Source organism: Euwallacea similis, chromosome 27 (assembly GCF_039881205.1).
Source record: "Euwallacea similis isolate ESF13 chromosome 27, ESF131.1, whole genome shotgun sequence".
Classification (NCBI taxonomy): Eukaryota; Metazoa; Arthropoda; class Insecta; order Coleoptera; family Curculionidae; genus Euwallacea; species Euwallacea similis.
This window is the reverse complement of record NC_089635.1, coordinates 707,219-732,713: the sequence shown is the minus strand read 5'-3', so window position 1 is coordinate 732,713 and position 25,495 is coordinate 707,219. Positions and strand designations below refer to the sequence as shown.

Here is a 25,495-nt window from a genome sequence, read left to right as displayed (position 1 = left end):
GCATACAAAAATATATGTTTTAATCAGCTGTATTAAGCTAAAGTAATTTATTACATATTACATTTCTTATGAATAACTCACTTAAAATAGTAAATAATTTCTGCTTAAATAATAACGATTTGTGTTTAAACCCTTTTTCTACTGACCACCCTGTATGTGGACAAACATACAACACAATAGCCGCTATACAGTCCCAAATGTAACAGGCATTAGTCTTAATTTATTTCTCTATGGGCTATAAATCCCGAAATATTGTTTCAGTGCTGACGAGGGTTTCGACGGGACTTACCCCACCAACGTCGTAGTCCGCAATAACGGCAGTTGTTTCTATTTGCCTCCGGGAATATTTAAAAGCACATGTAAAATCGATATCACCTGGTTTCCTTTCGACGATCAAAAATGCGAAATGAAATTTGGAAGTTGGACTTATGATGGCTTACAAGTAAGTAGAATTTAGTTTAGTTTGTTTTTCCACCGGAGCTGAAGTGCAAAGTTAACGAAATTAAATTTACATAGATTATTTAGCTGTCATTTGCTGAAACTAGAAAGCGAGTTTCAGTTTGCTACCTTTAAGTTGGCAAAATTTCTTTTAAGTTAAGCTTAGCTTAGAGAGTTATAGCTGTTGAGTTTGAACGTGCTAATGAAAGGATGAAGAAAGAAGCTGGAAGACACGTCGACGAAGAACGAACTGTCTGAAAGAGATTTAAGCGATATTAAAAGGTTACAAGTTGAACCCATATTGAAATTTTTACAACCCAGTAACTTCTGAATAACTTTTGGGAATTTATTGGAGTCATTTCCCCTTTATTTAAAAAAGAGTATCGCTTGTGTAGCCTTGAGTTCAAAGTATCTATTTGTAACGTTATAATATCAAAGTCTTAAGAAGATTTTGCTGACCTTTATTGAGTCGATCGGAACTATTGAGAACTTCAAAGGTTTTTCAGTTATATTTTCATTAAGGTAAAAAGACGATTATTTAGGACCGTTTTAATTACATTCGTGTTTCTGTCAATTTAATTTTCTTAGCATTCAAACGCTTAAGTACATTACAGCTCAAACTAATTTAAGAGATTCGATGTTTACTAATTTTGAATCTTATTGCAGTTAGATCTTCAGCTACAAGACGACAACGGAGGAGATATTAGCAATTTCATTACTAATGGCGAATGGGATTTAATAGGTAAACGCACTTCGTTTGACAAGAACTATTGTGTTTGAACATATAAAGAATCATGGCATATGTAATATATAATTCAGAACTCCAATTTCATAAAGTGCACTTTTTAACAATAATTCAATTTATTTAGATGTGAAAATAATGGTCATGGTCCCAGTTCAATTATTATAAAATGCATTTTTAGCCTCGTTCTTTTTAATAAACCCGCCGCATCCGGTTTAAATAAATAGGTCCTCCCTGGTGATTGATTGCTATAGGAGGGAGGTAATTTTTGTCTAAAAAGCATAGGTCGTTCCACGAAAAAGAAACAATGGAGCTTTTTAAATAATTAAAAGAGGTTTCTTTAGTGCTATCGCAGAAGGCTTTTCTCTTCCTTTTTTTTACCCACTTAACAGGTGTCGTTTAGAAAGTTGAGTAGTTCTCATCAATTCCAATCAAGCGCCCGAAATATTCAATATAATATTTACAATAAAAATCATCTTGTAGGTCTTATTTGGTTAGAGTTACCGCATTTTATAAAGCGAAAATAAGTGAGAGTTTTCAAACATTTTTATTATCTTATACATTTTTTTGTTAGCCATTCTACACATCTGATTAAAGACTCAAACCAAACGTTTCTTAGGCACTTTTCAAGTAGACAGTACCTAAATGGAAATCACCACGAAGTATATCGTATTACACAGATCTTATTCCCTACTGTTGATTTAATTTATAGATCAATCAAGATCAAGTATCTTCAAATAATTTGGTTATCCCACACAGTTTCTTGATAAATTAAGGACTGTGCGTGAGAGGTGTAGGGTAATTAATAGGTGATTTGCTACTCAAACCCGAACTAACCTGAACCAATACAACTACCCAATTGCGATTTTACAAAGTGTTAATATAAGTACTAATTGTATGCTCAAAATACCTTATACTACTTTTGTGAATTTTGAAGTAGGCCAAATCAACAAAAGTTTCAAAGGTAAGAGCCTACACCTGTAAACATATCTTTAATATCTAGTTTTTAATGAACATTTTGATTTCATTAGTTAATAGCTAGGTTTCAGATACAACTATTCGTTTAAGCGTGGTTATTTAGTGATATTAAACATCTGAATAATTTTTAAATATTTTTCTAGCAGTTGAGGCGATAGAAATTAGTATCTAAAAGGCCCATTTAGTCAAAGTATAGTTTGAAACGTTCACAAAATATTCTTGCACATAACGCTGTTGATGACGTAGAAAGAATTTCAGAATTTTGAATAATTTTATAAAGCAATGTGGGATTTATCTTTTATTCGGTTGTCTAGGGTTTATGTATAATTGGGATAGGGTACAATACGAAGCTTAAATGGTAACTTAATTAGTAAAAACTCGCGTCACTTAGTTCGTCGTTCACTCCGGATATCAAAGAGAGCGATTCTCCTTGTCACAAATCTTAAATATTAAACCTGGGGGTAATAAACCAGTGTCGTACCTCGAGTAGAGGCCAGCGACCGTTACAACATCTGGCTGCTGCGAGCCAGCACCACGAACCATCCTTTGTTTGAGCCCTTAGCAACCATCCTCCGGCCCTTCTTCCTTGGTTCAAACAAAGAGATGTTCGCTTTTTGGGTTTTTTCCGTGACACAGATTCTAGGAGGTTACTGGGAGAACCCAGCAACAGCCGAGAATCACTCGAACTCAGGTACGATACGCATGGGCGTAACATCGAGGTACCTCACTTTTTAATCCCCCTCGGTTCCTCAACCCTAATTTAACTAATACTATCTAACAAATATTCGGACTTTCCCGTTGGTGTCTCGATTTGGTCAGACAGTAATAATTACATTTAGAAGAGTTAGAGCGATCTGACGAGCGGATCCTACAGCAATGTAGTCTGTAAGATTTCAATAAATTTATCTATTTTATATTGTTCTTTATTATGGACGTAATTCGAAGTTTAAAAGCAGCGTTTTAAAGAGTTTTTCTATCACATAGAAATAAATAAAATTACTATGAAAATTGTCGTTTTAGTTATAAATTATTCTGGTATGTTGATTTATGTTGTATAGCAATGGAGAGGTGGAGTTTGCAAACAGGTTTGCAATGCCATATAGATTTTTAGTAAATATATTATGATTAAAGGCATGGTACAACTTAACGAATAGGTGATACATAATCACAACTCCCTAATTGGGATTTATAATTATGGGAACACTATTAAGCCAATAATTCCATTTTCAAAATACCTGACAATTAAAATTTTGCGGTTTGAACTTTCTAAAATTTAGGTAATTAGTATTGTGTAACATTAATTAAATCTATCTTTTCCTTGCGGAGTTTACATTTAATGTGTTTAAGCATGTTGAATTATTGGACGAGCTAAAAGCCAATATTTGTAAAGACCTTTTTGCGGATTCAAAATATTTCAGTTGCCACACGTGAAGTATATTTACGGCTTTTCGTTCTGAAAAATACCCTCAAGAAATGTAACGATTTATTTCTTTATTAAATTTTCATGAGGCCCTTGAAATAACACGGCTAATAAATTAATTTCTGTTTTTACAGGCGTCCCAGGGAAAAGAAACGAACTTTATTACAACTGCTGCCCGGAGCCTTACATCGATATTACGTTCGTCATAATAATCCGGAGGCGAACCTTATATTACTTTTTCAACCTCATCGTGCCATGCGTATTGATAGCTTCGATGGCCGTTTTGGGGTTCACCCTTCCACCAGATTCTGGAGAAAAACTCTCCCTGGGGGTCACCATTCTACTGTCTCTGACGGTGTTTTTGAATATGGTGGCCGAGACTATGCCGGCCACCTCTGAGGCTGTACCACTATTAGGAACATATTTCAATTGCATCATGTTCATGGTCGCTTCGTCGGTAGTATCCACAATTCTCATTTTAAATTACCACCATCGAAACGCCGATACTCACATCATGTCACCCTGGGTAAGTACTTTGCCTAACAGTTCCTTTCTTGTGTATTTCTCTGAGATTCTTAACAAAAAAATATACGAATTTACTTAAAAGAAGTCTACTCAACTTGGACGGAAACAATTTAGATTTAGCAAGAAACCCTGAAAGGGCGGAAATAAAAACGATGTTCTCATTCTTTCAGCAAGGTCCTCAGATACTTGAAATTATATCCGATTCTTGGGCTTATTACCCAAAAGAAGGCCTAAAAGCCGATCGAAGTTAATCTGGGGGAACAAACGAAAATATTTATTTCATGTAGGTATGCGACTATAAAGAAGCAGTGTACCAAGAAGCAAAACTCCTCGGGTTTAAACTTAACTTTTGAGTAGAGTTTACTTGACGTCAACTAGACCTTAATTTCACTCCAAAATTTCAAGCAAGCAGGAACTTCAAGAAAGTTTATGACACGACCAAGGAAAATAAAATATTACGTGCTGAAACTAATTTGCAATGTAATTGATCTAAAATTGACAGACCCTAAAGTTCTAAGTTTATATATGTACACAAACTCCACGGCACGCGTTAGTTCAAGTTACCAAAGCCTTAAATCTGCTTTTAGATCAAATTTTGATGGCTTTGATCCGTTATTATAGGGGTTGTGTTGTACCAATAAAGAAGGATTTCAGTTTAACAGTTTAACTCTCCGGAATAAGGCTCCCCAACATTATATTTGGTTGTTTCTCAATGGTGGCTTTGAAGAGATTGGACATTTTGAGGCGCCTTTTGAACTCGAAATCGGACCTTACACGGAGTGTTGATTTCCCAACATCCCTTGCATGAAATAAAAACCTACGAGTTTTAATATTTAGTTACGAATTTTCGTATTGAGGCCAAACCTTCAGGAACGAGCTGACGTCCTGGTCTCCATTCCCAAAAGTTCAAGGTGATACACCTGGTCCATTTATTCAGTTATATGTACAGTTGAAAGCGGAACCAGAAAGTTCGTGAGGCTAGATGAACTCCAACTTCTTCCCAACAATTCCAAGTAACCCACGTGGTTCTTTTGGTGGTTAAAAATCTTTGTGTTATTTTTTATTCAAAACCACCAGTGGATTTATGAATTTTTAGTAAAGTCCTGCTCAATTTTTTCAAGAGTTCCAGTTAACCTACTTGATAGATGTTCCATTTGTATAGTAAAAAATTACTGTTATACTCTAAAATTTTTATTTTATAACATTACAATACTATTTTTCTAGTACGAGCTTACAATACCCATGAAACTGAAAAAAAGTTAGGGTGCAAAAACGCGCAAAACACAGAATTCACTGAACTAACAATGAAATAATGTAAATGGGCCCTTACTTTTGCGAAATTTCCAGCCAATTTGTGCATTATCCACTGATTTTTTTAATAGAGAATAAAAAGACTTAAAAAAAATCACAAGCTTATCCTTACAATTTAAAAATTGAGAGGTTGTAACTGTCACCCAAAGAAGGTTCGAAACAGGGCTAATATTTTTATATCGCAGGATGTCGTTTTGAAATCTCCAATTGACGTGTTTCGGGATTCTTTAGAAATGTGTACATCAATTCAATTGAATTTATTCCACTTGACAAGACCACACTATATAACTGCGTTTACATCGTGCAAACTATCCCGAAGATTACCACGTGTATATGGAGAACGCAACTTGGTTATTAATCCCCATGGTAACTGAAATATTTGATATCTATCGATACGGATTAAAATCATCTATTTGCAGCCACCCCATTTATGACTCAGTCAGCATAAATTCAAATTCTAGGTATTGGTGGATTAAAATTGATAAAGGCCGGGAAATCCTTCAGCGAAATGGGGGATGATATTGAGGGTTGATGCGTTTTTCTCGTCGCACTGTCAATAGTAATTTATGTTCGAGTGAAATAAGTTGCGAACTAATTTCAGTATAGGTATGTGTTTATTTTTCCGAAAAAAATTTGTTGTCCATTTAGTCAAAAATGAATTACTGCCGTTAATTTAGCAAACTCTCACTGGAGCGGGCACACTTTTAGCATTTGGGTTTTTAACTTCTCCAAATTATTGATAAATCATTAATGCAACAGCGATTAACATCAATTTATGCTTTTTATGGGAACATTATTTCAGTTTATCAGCAACCATTTTTCCTAATTTTAGTTCATCGAATATTAATACATTTTAATTAAACGCGATAAAGCCCTTGTAACCTGGGAGTTTTCGGGCGAAATTAAATAATTAGATTTTTCCTAACAAAAGCTTACGGACCTTTAAAAATGGGCGACCCTAATTTTTTGAATGCGTTTCTCGTTTCGTATAATTAAAATGTATACAGAGCGCGCAGCTTAAGAACTATTAATTTTTTCCATTTCAAGAATAATATTTCACAGCTCTAAACCCTTCTGGAACACTGAGAAGCACAACGTTCAGCTGAGCCGGCTCAATTTAATCCTCCGTAATTAAAGGAAATTGATTATAAGACAATGCCAATATAAAATCAGTTAACTAAAAAATTAGACCAACTTTTAAGCAATCCCATTCCACACTTAATCCCTTTTGAAGTCGCTTTCCTCACGAACTGATTTATGCTAACTGAATCGTTTAGAGGGCGATTATTTGAATTGCAAAAAGGCTCAGAAAAAAATTCAAGGAAGTGAATGCATTTATTGATCTTTCTTCAATGTTCTTGACTAAAAATGTGTGTGTTGTTTTCAGGTAAGGTTGATATTCCTCACGTGGCTTCCAAAAATCCTGATGATGCACAGGCCTGGACAAGAGGAGGGTAGTTCAACATATTCGCCCCCACCAAGACCGTCTTCGGTCCAAGCAGATAGAAAGACAATAAATTTCCCTGATGTTGAACTGAAAGAAAGGTCATCGAAAAGTCTGTTAGCCAACGTTTTGGACATAGACGATGACTTTCGACATAATTATCGTACTGCGGGTACACCTACGCCCTTACCCGCTACGTTTTATAGGACAGTTTTCAGGTAAGAAATTATGTTGATTAGGTGAAATATACGAAAGCACCTAAAAGCTTACAAAAATTTGCAGTTAAAAACAAATTCAGCCTTGAAATATTCAGATTCAGATATTTCAACTTTATTTAATGCTATGGTTCTGGGTTTGTATATATTTAATGAAAAGGTATTTTGCTCCTACGTTTTGTGTTGCGAACTTGAGTCGACAAGAGGACTGAACAAGTGTTTGTTTTAATTGAATAGAAAGTGAATTCTGGTTTTGATTCAATTTAAATCCCACTTCACAATGTTTCGACATTCACCTACATATAGAAATTATACTGAACTTTTGCCCTTTCATTTTATTTAAATTTCATTACAGGAGTATTTCAACAACCACAATTATTATTAAATTTCATTATGTAACACAAAAATAATTATAGCCAATATACTCGCATATAGACTTCTAAAAGGTCTTTTTCCATGATTAAACATTTTTAAATTGAACTATATCATGAACTGAAATAAACCATGAAATGAAGACTAATAATTTCATAAGAATGGATGAAAGTTAATACCTCGAATGCAGATAATTTCCATAAAACTTAATTACAATATCTAAAATTGCTCCGTGGAGACTCAATTTTAGCATTTAGTATAATGAAATGTAGGAATATGAACAATAGAATGACCTAAATATCGCCGAAACACAGGAACACCGAAAGGATTTGCAATGTGTCCGCGCCTCATCTGATGAAATTTTTAAGCAAATATCTTTGGGAATTTTGAATTGTCTTCGTGTTAGTAAGAATCCGCCCGGGAATATCCTTTCATGAATAAAATCGTTTAATTTAGATATCGATCGCAAACCACCTTAAAGCCAATTTAACACACGGATGGGTACCAATTAATCTAGCGTACCGATAGAGTATTGACTGAATATTGTAGAAAGGCCTTGTTCATTGGTTTATCAGAATCTACTCTTCCAGGCTTGGCTTTAATACAGCTCATTTCAGTAATTCACCTACTAAATTTCTTTGAAACGACTTCTCATTTATGAGATTCTATAATTATAAAGAAGTCAAGTGGAAATGCTGTTATATGTAATCGGAACTTCTGTATTCAGGAATATTCCTATTTTTCAACTTGTGAGACAGTATTTTTGTTAAAATTTCAGTCAGTTTTTAATCCTTAAATTGTGAAATTTTCGGGTTGAATTAATCTTTTAACCAACTAGAAATAACTTCCCTTTTCAGATCCTATAACTTGATGTAGTGGAAATGCTGCCATGTGGAATTGCAGCTTTTGCATTCAGAACCACTCTCACTTTTCAGCTCGTAAGGCAGCATTTTTTCTGGGCCTCAGAGATAAATTTTTCCGGCTGAATTGCTTTCACCATTAAAACTCTTAACTAACTTTACCCACCTCACTTTTCAGTATCGTGTAATTATAACTCAATCAAATAGAGATCTTGATATACATTGCGATTGCTACATTCAGAATTACCTTCCGTTTTCAACTAATAAAGCAGTGATTTTTTAATGAGAATATTTATCATCTTTTAAACTATAAATTACTAAATTTCTCGTCTGACTTTTTTTTAATATCGGCATTCAGTTTCGACAAATTGACACTCTTCGAAGCCGGTTATCATCTTTTACTTTACTTTTCAAATAAAATTTCAACATCTGTTATCCAAATTGCTCTGTTTCTCCATTTTCAGAAATTATTTTTCCACTTTAACTATTTAGTGTTTGGTGTATCTAATCTCTGGTGCTTAAGCTTTGTTACCTCACTTGCAACTCCTTTCCCAGTAAAATTGGAACATTTTTCTCTACAATATAAGAAATAATTTTTTTCCTGCATGAATTAACAACATTTCACTTATTGTCAATCAATTATTCTCAGCACATTACCTTCATTTTCAACTATTAAAACTGTACATTCTTAGTCTTTATATTAAGCCTGCCATGGTTCCCTTAAATGAGAACTGTTACTGATCGAGTCACACTCACATTTCAACTCACATTGCACCTCATGAAAAGTAAATTACCTTTATTTCATCACACTTAAAATCTTCGCTTTTGTCACATAATTATCGTTATGGCTCAACGTCACCTTTGCGAAACTATGCACTTGACTTACTCATTTTTCTGAAGCAATTACCCTCGCTATGAACAAGTATCAAACTTCTGCTTTTTTTTAATTCTCAAATTGCTCGCCTGGCAACTTTTCATTATTTCCAGGCAAATGTCGTTGTACAAGTCTATTGTTCTGAACTGAACATGTAGCTGAACACTTAAAGTCAAAATTCGAGACCGAAGGCAGAGATAGTAATTTTCAGTTATGATAAGCCTAATCCATTCAGAATGTCCCACGAAGGACCTTTATTATGTGGTCCCTGGCAGCAAGCTGATGTCCATTTCGTGCAATTTGTTAACCGAGATGAAGATATTTTGATGACATTTATGTGACGACAGAGCAAACAAACCTCAAATATTTTAAAATTGTTCTTTTAAAATATAAATCAGCCGAGAATTTTAATAGAACTAAGTACTTTTAATAAAAAAGCATTTTTCTTTTGTGTCAGGTATTTTTATGAAGACATTTCTTAGGATTGAATTTAATTTTGTTTTTCCGAGGCCCTTTTCCTATAGTTCGAAAATAGTTTTCCCTCATTTGCATTATCAGAGTTGACATTCCCGGAATTTCATTTAGAAAGGCTTTATGTAATTCCCATTTCTCTATAATCAAAAAGCTGTTCACGGCAAATTGCTTCCATAAAACTGGTATTCATTTGTCGCCGTTTTTACACAATTAAATCGTGCGTATTTAGACGAAAACAGAAAAAGTGTTCACAAGTCCTTTGTAACTTCCATAGAGAATCGTCAAGATTTTCTTAGCCATTTGTATATTATATCCGAGAAAGGATCAAAAGATATTTCGAAAACCAGCGAAATACTTTTATTCAATTTGCTTTGCAGTCACATTCTTCACCGTTTTAACGATACTTTATAGCCAAAGGTATTTTTCCGCTTTATGGTCTCGAGTTGAGCTTTAGGACACCTCAGCCAAAGCTTTTCGTTTCAAGGACACGTCAAATTAATATTTGTTCCTCGGGGTGCAAAATTATACTTCCTTGAAATAACGAGTGCCCTGGGGAGAATGTATAGAGTTCAATCCCCTCTTTACATCGGAGAGGTTTAATAATTCTGCGGCAACTAAAGACCTAGGTAACAAAGCTCCTGTGTAACGCAATATTGATTCTTGCTCAAATATAATTGAAATTGATTCGAGCGAATTTCATTTTGGGCACGTTTTCCCAAATAACATGTTTTGTGATATATTGAATAAGCTTGTTTAGTACAACGTGCCTCAAACAGCTGGTATCTTCTGTCCCGTTTTTGGTAATTGAATATGACCTAAATACAAAACGTGTCTACGAAGTTACAATACAGACAAAATACTTTGAAAGTAGGACTTTCCCGCATTGGTATATGAAATACTAAATCCGCCCTCGTATCTACATTGAGTTATAAAACTGGACAAAATCGAGCTGGAGGTAAAAAACAAAAAGTTCGGATGATAAATGGCATTTTGGTAAAATCGAAAGAATTTATTGGATCGGAGGAGACAGTTCATTAATAACTATTTGCATATCAGCACATTTAGAAAGAAGGATAGATGAACTGATTCCTTAAATCCTCACTTTTTAGAGGGCTGCGACGGAAAAATATGTCAAACGGTGATGTACGACGTTCTTCGAAAGCTCTAGAATTCAAATTTCAATTTAATATTTACTTTCCGTTAGAAGGTTGTAATTCATCATGGCATATTGACGGGGTATGCTTACATTTTACATCTCATTACAGAAAGGTGAAGGTGTAAAACCGAGAGGACTCACACTTTGCCTAAACGCTTGAAAGTTTAACGCGTGCTAAATAACGGGTGGTCATTCAAAACGTTCAATAGATAGTGATTTGAAATTTTTTTTTAATAATCACTTTTTATGTTGGGTTTTATTTAATAATTAAATAATTTTAGAAGAGTTTATATATTTTAAGGGAGTCGGATGATTCATAGAATAATGGGCAATGTGACGGACAATCACAACGTATACTCGGTTGGTCGATTTCGACGGTGTGATAATTTGTATACAATAAAATCTTCTACAAGGGAACACCCATAAGGAATTGTAAAATTGTCTGATACATAGAGGTGTGCATTATTTAAAGAGTCGTCGGAAGGTCATCGGAAGGAGGTCGATGGAAATCATTGCATTATTAAAAAAAAAAATTTATGAGATACCTCATATTTTTTACGAGTTAGACTTACGAGCGGTTGCCTCGAACCACAAGGGAGGTAGGTAGCATTTCAAGTGGTCATACAGAAACTACATGTATACTTTTTAACTAATAGATAGGTTTTTCGAACTTTGATGATTAATTTGTTGAAAGTGGTATCAAGCTGTTTTATACGTACATATAGGAGTAAAAGTCCTGTATAAATTCGTTACCAATTGAAAGAAATATTTTTCCTTAAAATGTCAGAACACGTCAAATATTGTTTTCAGTTCTGCATTTTTTTAAGTATCAGACATCTATACAGGGTTACCCATGTAGTAGATAAATGTACTTTTTAATTGTTATCTTATGAAACTCCGTGTATAGTATGACCTTTTTGAGTTTTTTGAAAAATTCTGAATATATTTAATGTAACATACCCATGTTTAAATTCAATAGTTTCCGAAAAAAAATAGACCTAACGATAGAACTATTAATACTTAAAAACTAACAATATAAACTACTATAATCTAATGTATTAAATGTGCGAACTATGCCTCGTTAACATCCTGACAGTGGACACGCCGCAATTCAAATTCTTCAAGAAATTTTCTTATCATTTGAGGAGGTATTTGTTGATCTTCTTTACTAATTTTATTTTTTAACTCTTCTGCAGTATGTCCACAGATAGAGGACCCAAGAAGACAAATGGATAAAAAATGTAATTTTTCGAGAAAAAGTCATTCTTGATAAAAGTCTCTGCTTCTTGAAAAAATATGATATATGAAGATAACTTTGAACTTAATTATACAGGGTGCCCAAAAACTACGAACACATGAAATACTATCAAGAGTAAACTAATTTTATTTCTCATTTTGGAACAAAATGGTAAATAAAAAACAGATTTCAAATCGTACCCAAAGTTTACATACAACATTTTAACTGAGTATTCCAAGTTTTATTTTTCTTTTAAAATTCAAACAATTTCTAATTTTATCTTTTTCACCTCATTTCACGTATTCACAACAAGCATGACAACAAATGTCACAATATTAAATTTGAGAAATGCGTGGAATACGGGGGAGGTGTGTTTGAATAAGTAATATGTACCAACTTCTATTTTGAATTATTTATGAACTATTTTGGAATAGCGGAATTTTGTATGTAAACTTTGAATAGGATTGGAAATCTGTTTTTTATTTACTATTTTGCTCCAAAATGAGAAATAAAGTTAGTTTACTTTTGATAGTATTTCATGTGTTCGTAGTTTTTGGGCACCCTGTATAAAAAAAAAAGTTAAGTTATCTTATTATATTTATTTAAGTTAAGTAAGTAGTATATTTTTAAGGTAAGTAAGTTATATTTTTTTCGAGAAGCTGAGACTTTTATCAAGAATTACTTTTTGTCGAAAAATGACATTTTTTGTCCATTTGTCCTCTTGAGCCCTCTATCTGTGGATATACTGTATATTATTGGGCTTATTTAAATACACCCTATGTTTCAGATAACCCCACAAAAAAATTCCTTAGGGTTGTGGTTAGGCGATCTAGAAGGCCACACCAATTGTCCCTTTCATCTAATCCATGGAGAAAAAACTATAAAAATATTTATACATAAAGTATGTTCAGAATTTCTAAAAGAACTCAAAAACGTCATAATATACATGGGATTTCATAAGAAAACAATTAAAAAGAACATTTATCTACTACATGGGCAACCCTGTATAACTGTCTGACACTTCAAAAAATGCAGAACTGAAAACAATATTTGACGTGTTCCAGCTTTTTCATGAAAAATATTTCGTTCAATTTTTTACAAATTTGTGGGGAACTTTTCGTCCTCTATTTGTTTATCTACATGTATTTGTATATTATTTGTTTTTAATTTCTGTGTCACCTCGTTGTAATGGAAAATACCATTCAGATGTCTTATAGACAGCGTTTTGTGACGTTACTTGATGGTGTAATGGACCACTTTGCTGGCAGCCAGAAACATCAGAAATTATCTTGCAAAATTCCTCCAGGGGTGACAGATATGACGAAAGCGGGTGGTGTGAGTCGCAGATGTGCGAAATATTTTCACTTCCATCTCAAGCCTTCATGTATAATTCATGTGGCAAGAGAATAGCGTAACAAGACGACATATATTTCATTTTCCTATGAAATTCATCGTTCGGTATCAGTTTAATCGAGACATAATTGGATATAAATTGGGTTATTTCCATAACATGGGTCTGTGGAAAATTGTGACTGAAAAAAGGGGTTTCGTTACCCTAAACCCCGGATATATGCCTTGGTCCTGCGACCTCAGGGATTTTCAAAACTCAATAAAATCGGATTATAAAAATGGTAACCCTACGTCGGAATGAAAGGGACAGAGAATTATCTGATTCCTATTATGTAAGATATTTGTGACCCTTTTAGTCGCCTTTCTATAGCACACATACTGAGAAACGCATTCGTATATACAATTTTATTAAGAGGATTATCATAGGACAACAGAATAAAAATATGTGAAAGAAGTCTTTAAGCAAACACTTAGCGAGTTGGAGCATTGATTTTAAAAGGATGCTCATCTGAAATTTAAATCGTCCCTCCCGGTCTGGAAAGCTTAATATTTAAGCAACATTTCCACTTTAAATTGTTTTAAAACTCAGCCTACATAAAAAGAATCATTGTACGGTGGAACTTTTAATTTTAGCACCAAATGTACGTTGTGCATTTCTTAAGAATCAAGAAGAAGAGGTCATTGTAATGAAAAAGTTTTTGCTAAATTTTCATTAAGTTCCGCCCTTTATTCCCCTCGCCCCACGTTCCAGCGCACTACTAATTTTTCATGCATTGGCCTACTCGGCCTAATAAGTTGTGAATTTTAATTGCAACTTTAGGGAAATTGCATTTCATGCATTTCCCATACCTAAACCATATAAAGACGTATCTCCATTTAGGTTAAACGCAAATGTTCCCCATAAATTTAAATCTTTCTACTGGCCATGAATATTAGAATTCCTTCGAATTGCCGCATCATATTTTATTCCGGAGGCTCGTTCAATATCTTTGCAAATTTTAACAGTTTTCCTGGTTTAGGCCGCTAAATATATTGAAATAATATCTCAGGATTTACCAGGCCTGTCACTTCCAGCTGTTTATTGTAAGAACTAACTGAAAATCTTCCGCTGAAATGGCATTTCCCCTGGTATGCAAATAATTTATAAGATTAGAGGCTTCAGCAGCAGGAGGTTTCTGGGGCAACAAATGCAGGGCAACTATGATCGGATTTCAGTTTTCCTGTCCGTAATCTGTAACGATGGACGTACATATATAAAACAGTTATCTATTCCCAACACTTTTTCGCTAATTCCACACGAGAATCTCACTTTTGTGATAAAAGCTAAATAATATTTCATCCACGTCCAGCGAGTAAGCTATTTCTTTCAACGTTCTGGCCAATAAATAAACCTAAGTCTTTATCTACCAAAATATAAATCGCCGCTTTAGGGAATAAACCGTTTGAGCTAAATTCGAACAGTCCGTTCTGGATTTCTTTTCAACGCCGAGTTCCAGAACTGGTAGCTTTAAATAAATTTTCTATATCTACTTAATGGACCGTCACTGATATTAGAGGTATTGAAATTAAAACACATGCATAACTTGTGTTCTAGTATGTGAGGGTTTCAAAAAAGACACACCTTTTAGGTAAGACGAAAGCTGCTGGCAAAAATTCTACATAAAAGGAATAAGTCGAATTTGAAATATTAAATTTATAATTCAAGATTTATTGTCATATCATACATATCTTTGTAATAGCAAAAAAATTATGTTGGATTATAATATTTCTTTGACTTCCTGAAATATGGAAGATCGCTTTGATTTCTATTTTTGCAATTTTGAGTCATGGCAGTTGATTATACCGAAAAAACAGTATCAAAAATTTAGAGTATTAGAGATTTCACTTCTTAGGGAGAAAGGAAAACTTATGGTTGATGGCAGAGGCTGGGGGATGCAGGTCAAGACCGATTCAAAGCGACAAACAGAGAAATTCATGATTAGTTCAATCAATGATGAATTAGTTTAACTCCCAAAATTGCTACTCTCCGCTACTGATTTTTGCCCAGGATAATTGCCCCAACCTTTTACTGAAAATAGAATAAAAATGAGACTCCGAGGACTAAAACCAGAGATGTGCTGAACAAAACCGATTCAAAGCTACACACAGCGAAAGTCCGGTCCTGGATTAAACTAACTCCCAAAATTGCCACTCTAGGCTATTGATTTTTGCATATAATTACAATCGCTGTAGGTGCACTTCGATAAAACCACAATAAATCACACATTTTCAGATTGGTGCTCCAAGATCTTGGTCCACAAAAATTATATACATATTTAAGTTGAGTGGAGAAGCCATTTAGAGTTTCTGGAAAATAATTATTGTCAACAACTACACGTTTTTAGATAAAGCGGGAATATGGATCGACATTTTTTCTGTTGGAAGGAAAAGCAGTAAATTCCTGAGCAATTACTTACACATTGAACGTGTTTTCGCTTCCAGCTTTAATGTGTGTACGTATCGCTGGGTTTTGCTTAAAGCAGCCCTGGTGTATTAATGCACAACTTGAAATTAACGAGCTTTGAAGAGAATTTAGTTGAAAGGCTCATGTAACTTGGTTGGCAGCAACAACTGGCAAAGTCCAAAAATCTAGGAAAGCGTAAACTGAACAAGGATTTCCAGATAAAGGCCAAGGCCCAACTTCGTCAACTTTACTCACTTTGGGTCTGATGTACACGATTTCAGGAAGTTGGTTTCCCTTGCCCAGTTTTAGTGATAAATTACGAATTGTGTAACAACGACGTTATAAATTGCCTCAATTACACCATTCCTGCAGTGCATGTTCCTAAATTTACACTCGAACATGGAAACATTTGTTACAAGTTTGGTTTAGGCAGCACATTTTTCCTAAAGATGAGTTCGTATTGACCGGTTATTCCTCGAAATAGTTACTCCGGCATTTCTACTACATATACAGCTTTTGATGCCAGCTAACCGTATTTGAGAGATGCTCTAGAAAGTTATATAGTGGTGATATCCCAATTCGTGATATTTTGAATAAAGCTCGATACGTCAAGATGGATTTTATATTCTCTATTCTCTTGAAGTGTGCCAAATTCATTTCAGCTATCAAAATAAAAAAGATTAATACTCCTTTGAATTTATGTTTCTGTTACTTACTTCAGGTCCATAGATCATTTTAAATGGTCCAGAAGAATCCCTTTATGAAACCAACCGCTATCATAACACACACGAATGTCAAAATCTCCTATTTTAAACATTTAAATATACCTTTGAGTATGTTTATTAAAGTATGATAGATTTTGTAAGCTAAATTCTGCGAAGAGCATAATTAATTTCCTTCTAAAATCGGATTTTTCTCAGAACTTTAAAGCCAAATCGACACGTTTGCGTAAAACTTGGTGTGTAGTTGGGTTGTGATAAATTTCGGCTATATAGACACGTACGTGACGGTTCGTTACTCTGAACGTTCTCAATGGCGCAAAAATTCCCATTACCCCCTTATCACAGCCACGTTTTATATGAAAAAAAGTTAATTAACGAATAAACGAGAAACAGATTATCATTTAAATTGAAAATAGATGTGTTGGGTTGTTCCAATAACAGATGGAGTTTAGATAACTATTTTTGAATATTATATTGGCTCAAAGGTGCTTTTAGATTAGAATCAACATTTCCAGCATTTAAAGCAGGCAACTTAATTTACGTGGTCATAGATCATGAGGCTGAAAAAGCTGTTCACAGCAAAAATTTAATATTTACAAAACAAATAGCCCATTAATCAATTTACACATGCGCTCGTTCATTTATTCTTCCAATTGAATCAATCACTGGCAAATTTATTAACACAGTGACATAGAACGTACAACAAAGAATGATTTTAATGTTTAGAATCGGGGGATGTCAATCACGCCTCGTATCCAAATACAAATGAGTCCTGTAAACGATGCTAAAAGTTATCGATGTTTAATTGTGTCGACAATTCTTTGTGCTCAAATTTCCAGAGAATTAACGGAATATCTGGATTTGCACCGATCACAAATTATTTAAACCTCTCCTTCAAATTCATAGCACCAATGTGTGCAATGGCACTAAGCAGATGAAGAGCATTAGTTCAGTATATACAATAGGATTGTTTTGAAACTCTACGATTTGACTTCATCATGTTAAGTTCAATAGAGGTTTTGAGTTGTTCTAGACATTTGAAGTAAACTGGTTAACAAAAAGTTCCCCAAGTACAATTTCAGGAAGTTGCACTATTCAAAGCGTCATTTGTTCTGAATTACACCAGTTTGGAATTAATTTCTGGAGCAGAAGATAATTATATGCAAAATTAGTATAGAAAAATGGTTATTGCGTTAGCCCTGCATCAAAGGAGACTAATCGAGATAATGACCATAAAGGGTCTGATTCCTTGTTTCTGTTTTCAATCTGAAACCCAATTCGTTATGCCAGGATATTCACCCTTTAGGTATGCGCAGCTCGTTAGACTCCAAGTTTATCTCTGCTGCTTTGGTGCATTAAGGAAATGAGTAATTTAGCATCCTAGCTATACATAATGATATATAAAGCGCCATTGAATCAAATAACTCAATTTACCGGAATTCTATCGAAATTTCCTTGCTTAAATCCGGTGAAAAGTTAAAAATTAAAATAGCAGCCTTTGCCATTAAGTTTCAAGGAAAAGCGAATCGAAACGTTTATTTAACTTTCTAATTACTTTACTTGAAAAGTTATTATTGGAGATTCGTTATTGCCAGCCTATTTTTTTTTGAGGTGAAGGTCGATTAAAACAATTCCCCTGCATTCGAAAAACTTATTTGAAAGGTATCTCAAAATTGAACTATAAGGTTTTCAATGGAAACTTTTTAAAGCAGTTGCAAAACAATTTTAATAATAACTGGTGTGCACAATAGGACTGCGCTTAATAATGTCCTCACACATACGAAAATTCGCTCGTTGCAGAAGTTGAGAGGGCAATTTACAGATGTGTAAAAAGTTATGACAAATCCAAAATTTCAATGTAAGTTAAGTTTCTGAGAAAAGCAACCTTCAGATAATTTTTATTGCAAACGTTGTTTTCATTTTTGAATAAGTTTGAATAATTAATTGTATTCTCTCTATACATACGCGAAAATTGAATTGCTACAAAAGTTTCGAATACTAAATTCTCTGTAACGCTTCGTGACTGTCAATTTATTGGTCTGGATAATCCTATTAAAACTTATAACAAATTCAAAGTACAACTGTTATTCAGAATGCTCCAATGGGAAACTTCGGGAATTTTAATTTAGGACCCTCAATATCTATCAACTTGAGAGCTGTTTAAGGTTAATTAGGAAAATTTTTCATTGATCCGAACTCCAACTGACAAAAAGAACATTCAGCTGCTTGAGTAGTTTGCCTAATTACTTACGCGACACTTCAGGAATTCCAGGTCTTCTATTGATTCCTTTGAAGTGTCTTTTAGCCCAAAAACCAGTGGTTGTGTAAATTTCTTCAGGCACCATTAAGCACATGCCGGCTGTTAGCCTAGAAATGACCTCGGTAGCCGAAGCATATCTGATGGCTAAAATGACGCAAAAAGTTATATTTCGGCCGAATTTCATATTAGCCAGATGAATGTCACTGGCAACATTTCTTATCGATTTTGTCATTAGCAATAAGTGCGAAAGTTTTTATTGGTTATTGGGCAAGGGGAAAAAATGCTGCTACTGTTTTCGATGTCTGTTACAAATTGTTGTTCCTACAACGGAAAATACGAAATAAATGTTTGTGATTGGAACATGGACAGAAAACGATTTCGTATTTTCCAATGTGACACGAGAATTTCTTTTTAGATCTACTTTATACACGCAATGGGTGGGAATTTTTAGGTACAGGTAAATTGATATGTCAAAACTGTACTATAATATAATATATCTATATATGAAAGAAAAATGGGAACAGTTTTAGGCAATTTTTATTAATCTCAAACAGTTTGTAGACTCCAAAGACTTTAAACTTTTTTAATACTTATCGCAATACTAATTAAAATGACAAATGAATATACAGGGTGTACCAGCTAAACATAATCATTAGAAGCATCCGGACAACCATCAAATATAAAAAATCTATATAAATCTTTATCAACTTGATCTACCTCTGGAAAATATTTTCAACTTCGTGACACTTCCGGTTATACCGGAAGTAACTACCAACTTCGTTATTTTAAATGGAACCCCCCATTTTTTTTACAATTTTCGGATTTATCATCAAATTTTAAGGTCACCTTATGTAAGTTGTCTTATCTTTAAAATTTACCGTTTTTGAGTTATTCCCGAAAATTTGAAAATTTTCGCTGCAAGGTTCCGCGGAAACCGGTATTGTGCACTAATTGCCGCGAATTTTGGAATCAGTCTTCTGGGGCTCCAAGAGAATTTCACAAACTACGATACGAATTTTAAAAAAATTATCTGTCAAAATAACTTTTCCTGCGCAACATACTGCGGCGAGCATTATTTATGACGCGGCATTTAGGTTACGCCATGATTATATCGCGCGTAGGAAACGCGGTATGTTGCGTTTCCTATGTAACATTTATTTATGCTGACCTCATCGGTGCGACTATCGAAACATCTAGGAGCCAAAAAGAGGGCATTTTTCGGAAACTCAGAAACGCCTGAGTTTAGGGTTAGGGTAATGTTAACAAAAGTTGCAGATTTTTGAATTCTGAACCCGATGCCGTGGAGAAAATTAAGGTATTCCATTTGAAATAAGCAAATTATTGATGCTTGAAGTCATGCCATTTCGGAGGCCTATTTCGGGGGTTCTGGAGGACTGTTTTTAAACTGTAAATATGTCGAAACGTAGTTTATGAAATTCTCTTGGAACCCCAGAAGAACGATTATAAGATTCGCAACGGTTAGCGCACAATACCGATTTCCGCGGGACCTTGCAGTTCCGAAAATTTTCAAATTTTCAGGAGTAACTCAGAAACGGTAAATTTTAAAGATAAGACAACTTATATAAAGTGACCTTAAAATTTGATGATTGTCGATGATCGAAAATTGTAAAAGAAATGGAGGGTTCCATTTAAAATAACGAAGTTGGTAGTTACTTCCGGTATAACCGGAAGTGTCACGAAGTTGAAAATATTTTCCAGAGGTAGATCAAGTTGATAAAGATTTATGTAGATTTTTTATATTTGATGGTTGTCCGGATGCTTCTAATGATTATGTTTAACTGGTACACCCTGTACATTACTACAATTCTTCTTCAAATACGTTTTGCTTAAGACCACTCAGAAGTACCTACAAATTCCAACCAATTCATTAAAAACTCATTAAAAAGTCAAAGAAATAAATTTTTTACACAATTTTCAGCCCTGGCCTCATCCACATAATTTAATGCATCAATATTGAATATGTTTCAAACGCAAACTATTTTTTAGGAACAATGAAGAGAGTAATGGAAGCGGTCCAAGACTGCAAGAACAGGGCATCGTATCATCTCAAAGCAACCTAGTGAGTCAAGAGTACGAGTTAGCAATGATTTTGAAAGAAATTCGATTCATAACCGATCAAATGCGCAAAGAGGACGAAGCTCACAGCATAGCGAGGGACTGGCAGTTTGCTGCCATGGTAGTCGATAGACTGTGCCTTATAATATTCACGTTGTTCACCATAATCGCCACGCTAGCCGTATTATTTTCTGCGCCTCATATCATCGTTTCGTAGCTGCAGCTACCCGTCCCTCTAAAGTTAACAATTCTCCCGTACGACATGAGTTTGCTGGTCTGCGCGAGCGCGGCATTTGAAGAGGTTCACCCGTAAGTAATGCGTAGTTAGTGTTTGTAAAGTGTTATTACCGGGGCTTCTCAAAACTTAACTGCCAACTTAGCTCGTGTTTATTTCTCACCAGAAGCAATAATGAAATCAAACCATCGTTCAGAATTCTTCTAGAGATTTATTATATTTCAATGTTTTATGTGATAATGCTTTAATAAAACAGGGTAACTAAGGCGAAAGCCCATATGCCTACATTACTTTTATCAGCATTTAGCAGATTCTTAATCTCTAGCCACGAAAGGAGTCGTGATGTTTAAAGCATTTCAGTCTCACTAAGTTAACGATCTCCTAAGTTACGTGGATTCTTAAATTTTCAGAAGTCCTCAAAATTTCTTAGCATTACGACATTTGCTATTTTATGAAAATAACTAATGAATATATTTATACTAGAGCTTACTAAATGTAGTCAACGTCTTGCTTGAGAGTGACATGTATTTTAGAATATCATCGATATTATGATTATCAAATATTTCACGACTGGTTGAGTCGAACAGCAATACGGTGCCAAAAGCTTTAACAGTATCTTCCAAAAATCAACTTGCCAAACAATAAGTTTTGCTCAATCTAATTCTGTTGAGTTTCAGAAATATGATGACCACATTATTCTAAAATACCGTTTGCCATGACAATATAAACTTTAAAATTTTCTTCTAATCTCGGATTAGGTTTATAGATTATGTGCAATTATTAGCAGTTGAGATTATTTTCATATAGCTAGAGGTAGTTGAAAGAGGCGTGTTCTTGCATGTGCGTGAAGTTAAACATAAGTTAAATCAGCAAAGGTATTGAGGAAATCTCTGATAAGTTAGTGAATTAAGTCATTTTTGCTATCTTGTATATTGACACTTGATTGCCGTGGCATACAACTCATGACTTATGAATATCATTAAATTTAGAGAACGTAGAATTTAAAGGGATGAGGAACAAGCAAGTAGTTTCACTCCTTGTTAGTTGAATTTCCTTCTATTTCAACTGACTTGTGATATACTCATCAATCATTTATGCTTATATCTGTAAGACTCCTCGCACAAATCTTCCCCAGATATGCCAAATAGACGAAATAAACTTCTGGTTAAATGAAAAATTTTAATAGTTTAAGGGTGAATTAAATGTGAGATATTATGAAAACAACTCGGGAACATGTTCTTTTGGCTACACTTGCTGAATTTCCCACATAAACACGTTTATTACCTAACCCAATAAACCCCGCTCTATCTAGTATAGTTTTGAGGAAAATATCAAAGTTCTTAACATTAAATCTACCATCAAGAACCTGTCCTGCACACACCAAAGTTAATTGACAGTAAGTGGCAATTCCCGAAGCACGTAGCTAGTCAAGTCAAGAATTTTTCTGAGGACTGTCAAGATATTGTATTGTTAACGAATCAAAAACGATATTGAAACCCCTTTATTTTCATATACGTTTATTTAACGATTTAACGATACCGGAATAAGCTTATTTACCACAGCTTCGTATTGGTATCCACAGCAACGAGGTAAAACAAACATTAACTTCCCGGAGACCATTTTCATAATAGCTGTATTGAATTTAGAAGTTTTAAGCCACAAATCCTTTATGTTTCTGACAAATGATTGTAATTGTAGAAAAATTAACGTATACAACTTGCATAAAATTTCTTTTTTGCTCGTTCAATAATGTATTATTTTAACAAATTTTTTGTTAAACCATGTAAGGATCAGCATTTTATTTCGTTGTAAAAACTGTTTTCTATTTTTTTAGTAATTAGTAGTAAGAAATAGCAGATACAATAAAATAATAAAATGGCAATACATATTCAGGCCTTTGATTGGAGTACCGTCGCAGGATTTTGTTCTAATAATTAAGAATGTGGCTCAAAACTCTCATGAACGCTTCATATTTATCGAGATATTTAGTATTTTTCGATTCTGGAACATACTTATCGTTAAATCGACGAAGAAATTTGATGAACACAGCACAATATGCAACACAATAAGTTTGGATTAAGTACGCGATTCCTTGAATCACTCATACATACATACCGGGATTTCAGCAGAAAATAACATCGGAAACAGTTCATTTTTCCGCGTTTTTATCGATTTTGCCAGTTCTGGAAACGTGATTATTCATGACAAACCGACCGAATAATGTTAAATGTTTGGAAAAACTGGAAACATCATTCATGACAATAATGAACGGCTGACAAAACAGCGGAATTCAGAAACTGCACGCAGGATCTGGAACACAGCACACTGAATGAATTTTTGCGATGAGTTTAAGTGAGTTTAAGAGTTTAACTATTTCAAGTGAATTTCTTATTGTTTTATAGAAATTCAAGAAAGAATATGTGTTAGAGAAAACTCTAGACTTTTTAATGGTGCTGAAATTATTACGATATTTGCTATAGAAAATCTACAAAATGGCCTCCAAGTTGAATTTTGAAAATTACACTTATCGTCAAAGATTCCTGGTAAAAATATCATATTCACACATTTCAGGATCTCAAAAGAGAACACTCACACTTATACAACTTGACTTTTCCTTATTTTTATCTGTCTATGTGATTTCGTCAAGTGTGAAACTGAAATTTAATACGAAGAACCGAACGACTAAAATTTAATATTTACATAAACCGGAACACTCAGCTATGACTAATGGCTGGCTAAACCATGGACTTAGACCCTGTGCAATGACACCAACACATGCTTAACATCTAGGGCACACTAGATGAATTTGTTAAGTAAATTTCCGGAAAGTATGCTCAAAGAAATTAAAATTCCCTCAAAATTTTAGTCTTCTCGAGGAGAAATTTTAGTTAGAATAATTGCTCTAAAGGACTTTCTTGTCACTTGAAAAACACGTCAAATAATGCAATTTAGAAAAAGCTTGAGGTCTTTTCATGGCTGTGACAAAGTGGCCTAGTGATGGAAGCTTCCAAATGAACTTTAAAAATTCGTCACATTTTGAAATTTTATCCGATCTCGTTTACCTTCGACAGGATCAATTGGCCAATTATTGAATACCTTCGGGATTTTTTTTTTTTCAGATTCAACTACCGTAGATACAGAGTGACTATTTTTTTTCTTTCATCGAACCCCTTCATTCCCATTGTTTTCGAGGAAAAAGCCAAACATGTCAGAAATTTAGCCGCTTTCTACTGCAAAAATTAAAAATCAGATAGAGTGTCTTCCTCTCGCGATCGTAAAACATGCATAAGAATTCTTAGGATACTTTCTTTACCTACAGTAACGAAAGCTATGCGGGGAGGAAGGAGCTTGACTCCCTAAGGCGTTTGATTGGTTGTGCCATGTTGATTGTCTTACAAAAATAGAGGGATACGGCATTAGAGGGCCATTTATCAGGTTTTTGCAGGGGTTTTTATGTTCGGGATCGAGCTTAATATGTAACCTTAGAACATTTTACATTTGGAAAAATGTCAACACATTCGAGGATGCTTTAGATCTGAGTATAACGGACTTTTTTACTAGGAACTCGGAGGAACCCTGTAATTACCTGAAAAAGCGGTTTTGTGAGAAAGAGTCAATTCTAAAAATAATAAAAACAACAATGAGTGATATCTAGGACACAGTAAAATAGCACCTCATAGATATACTGAATGTTCCTTCGAGATAACATTTAACGACCATGTACTGAGTATGGTCGAATTTTGTCAAATGTTAAATACTGTATATCATTCTGTAAGAATTGTGACGGCATATCTTGAGGCGGCTGCACCTTTACTTCTATATTTCAGGTATTTCATGTCAGATCTACAGTATGGAGTAAAATTTCTGAGATAACAATACTAAAATAGGCTGACCTTTCATTGTTCAAAAAATCTCTTAAAATATATTTCTAGTCACCATATGGAAAATTGTATGGCGAGATGTTTTGCCGGAATAGGTTTTGACTGTATCAGCTTTGCATATGCTGGAATGCCTTTTGTTTCACAGGAAGAGTCCTGGGAAATTTTACCTTGGAAAACTAATTAAAAACGGCAAAACCGGTTTTTTTCTAATTTTCACTGAATGCGCCTAATTAAAATTGATCCAAATAAATTTGTCTATATTCTCAGAAAAAATCTAATTCTATAAAAATTAGCCAAAGTTTAGTACTTACATTTTTCACTACCTCATAAACAATTTGAAAATTTGGATTCTATACACACAGTAACTTTTAATTCAACTACCTCATGTAACAATCGTCTTTGTGAAACGGGCTCTTAGGCCTAATCAAAGGGGGGGATAATTCATCCAGGTTTCACATTTGCATATGGAAAAGCAAAAAAAT

General features: G+C 34.2%; 1 protein-coding gene across 1 annotated transcript in view; it reads left to right on the top strand.

Annotated features, from left to right (window-relative positions):
• Nucleotides 1–22,589, top strand: part of LOC136417303 (neuronal acetylcholine receptor subunit alpha-7-like) — an 84,658-nt gene extending 62,069 nt beyond the window's left edge. Inside the window, exons 5-9 of the mRNA XM_066402945.1 lie at nt 262–442; nt 1,105–1,180; nt 3,713–4,104; nt 6,802–7,076; nt 20,829–22,589. Coding sequence (XP_066259042.1) covers nt 262–442; nt 1,105–1,180; nt 3,713–4,104; nt 6,802–7,076; nt 20,829–21,114 — 1,210 coding nt within the window. The 3' untranslated portion in view covers nt 21,115–22,589. The remainder of the gene's footprint in view (nt 1–261; nt 443–1,104; nt 1,181–3,712; nt 4,105–6,801; nt 7,077–20,828) is intronic.
• Nucleotides 22,590–25,495: the final 2,906 nt, after the last annotated feature.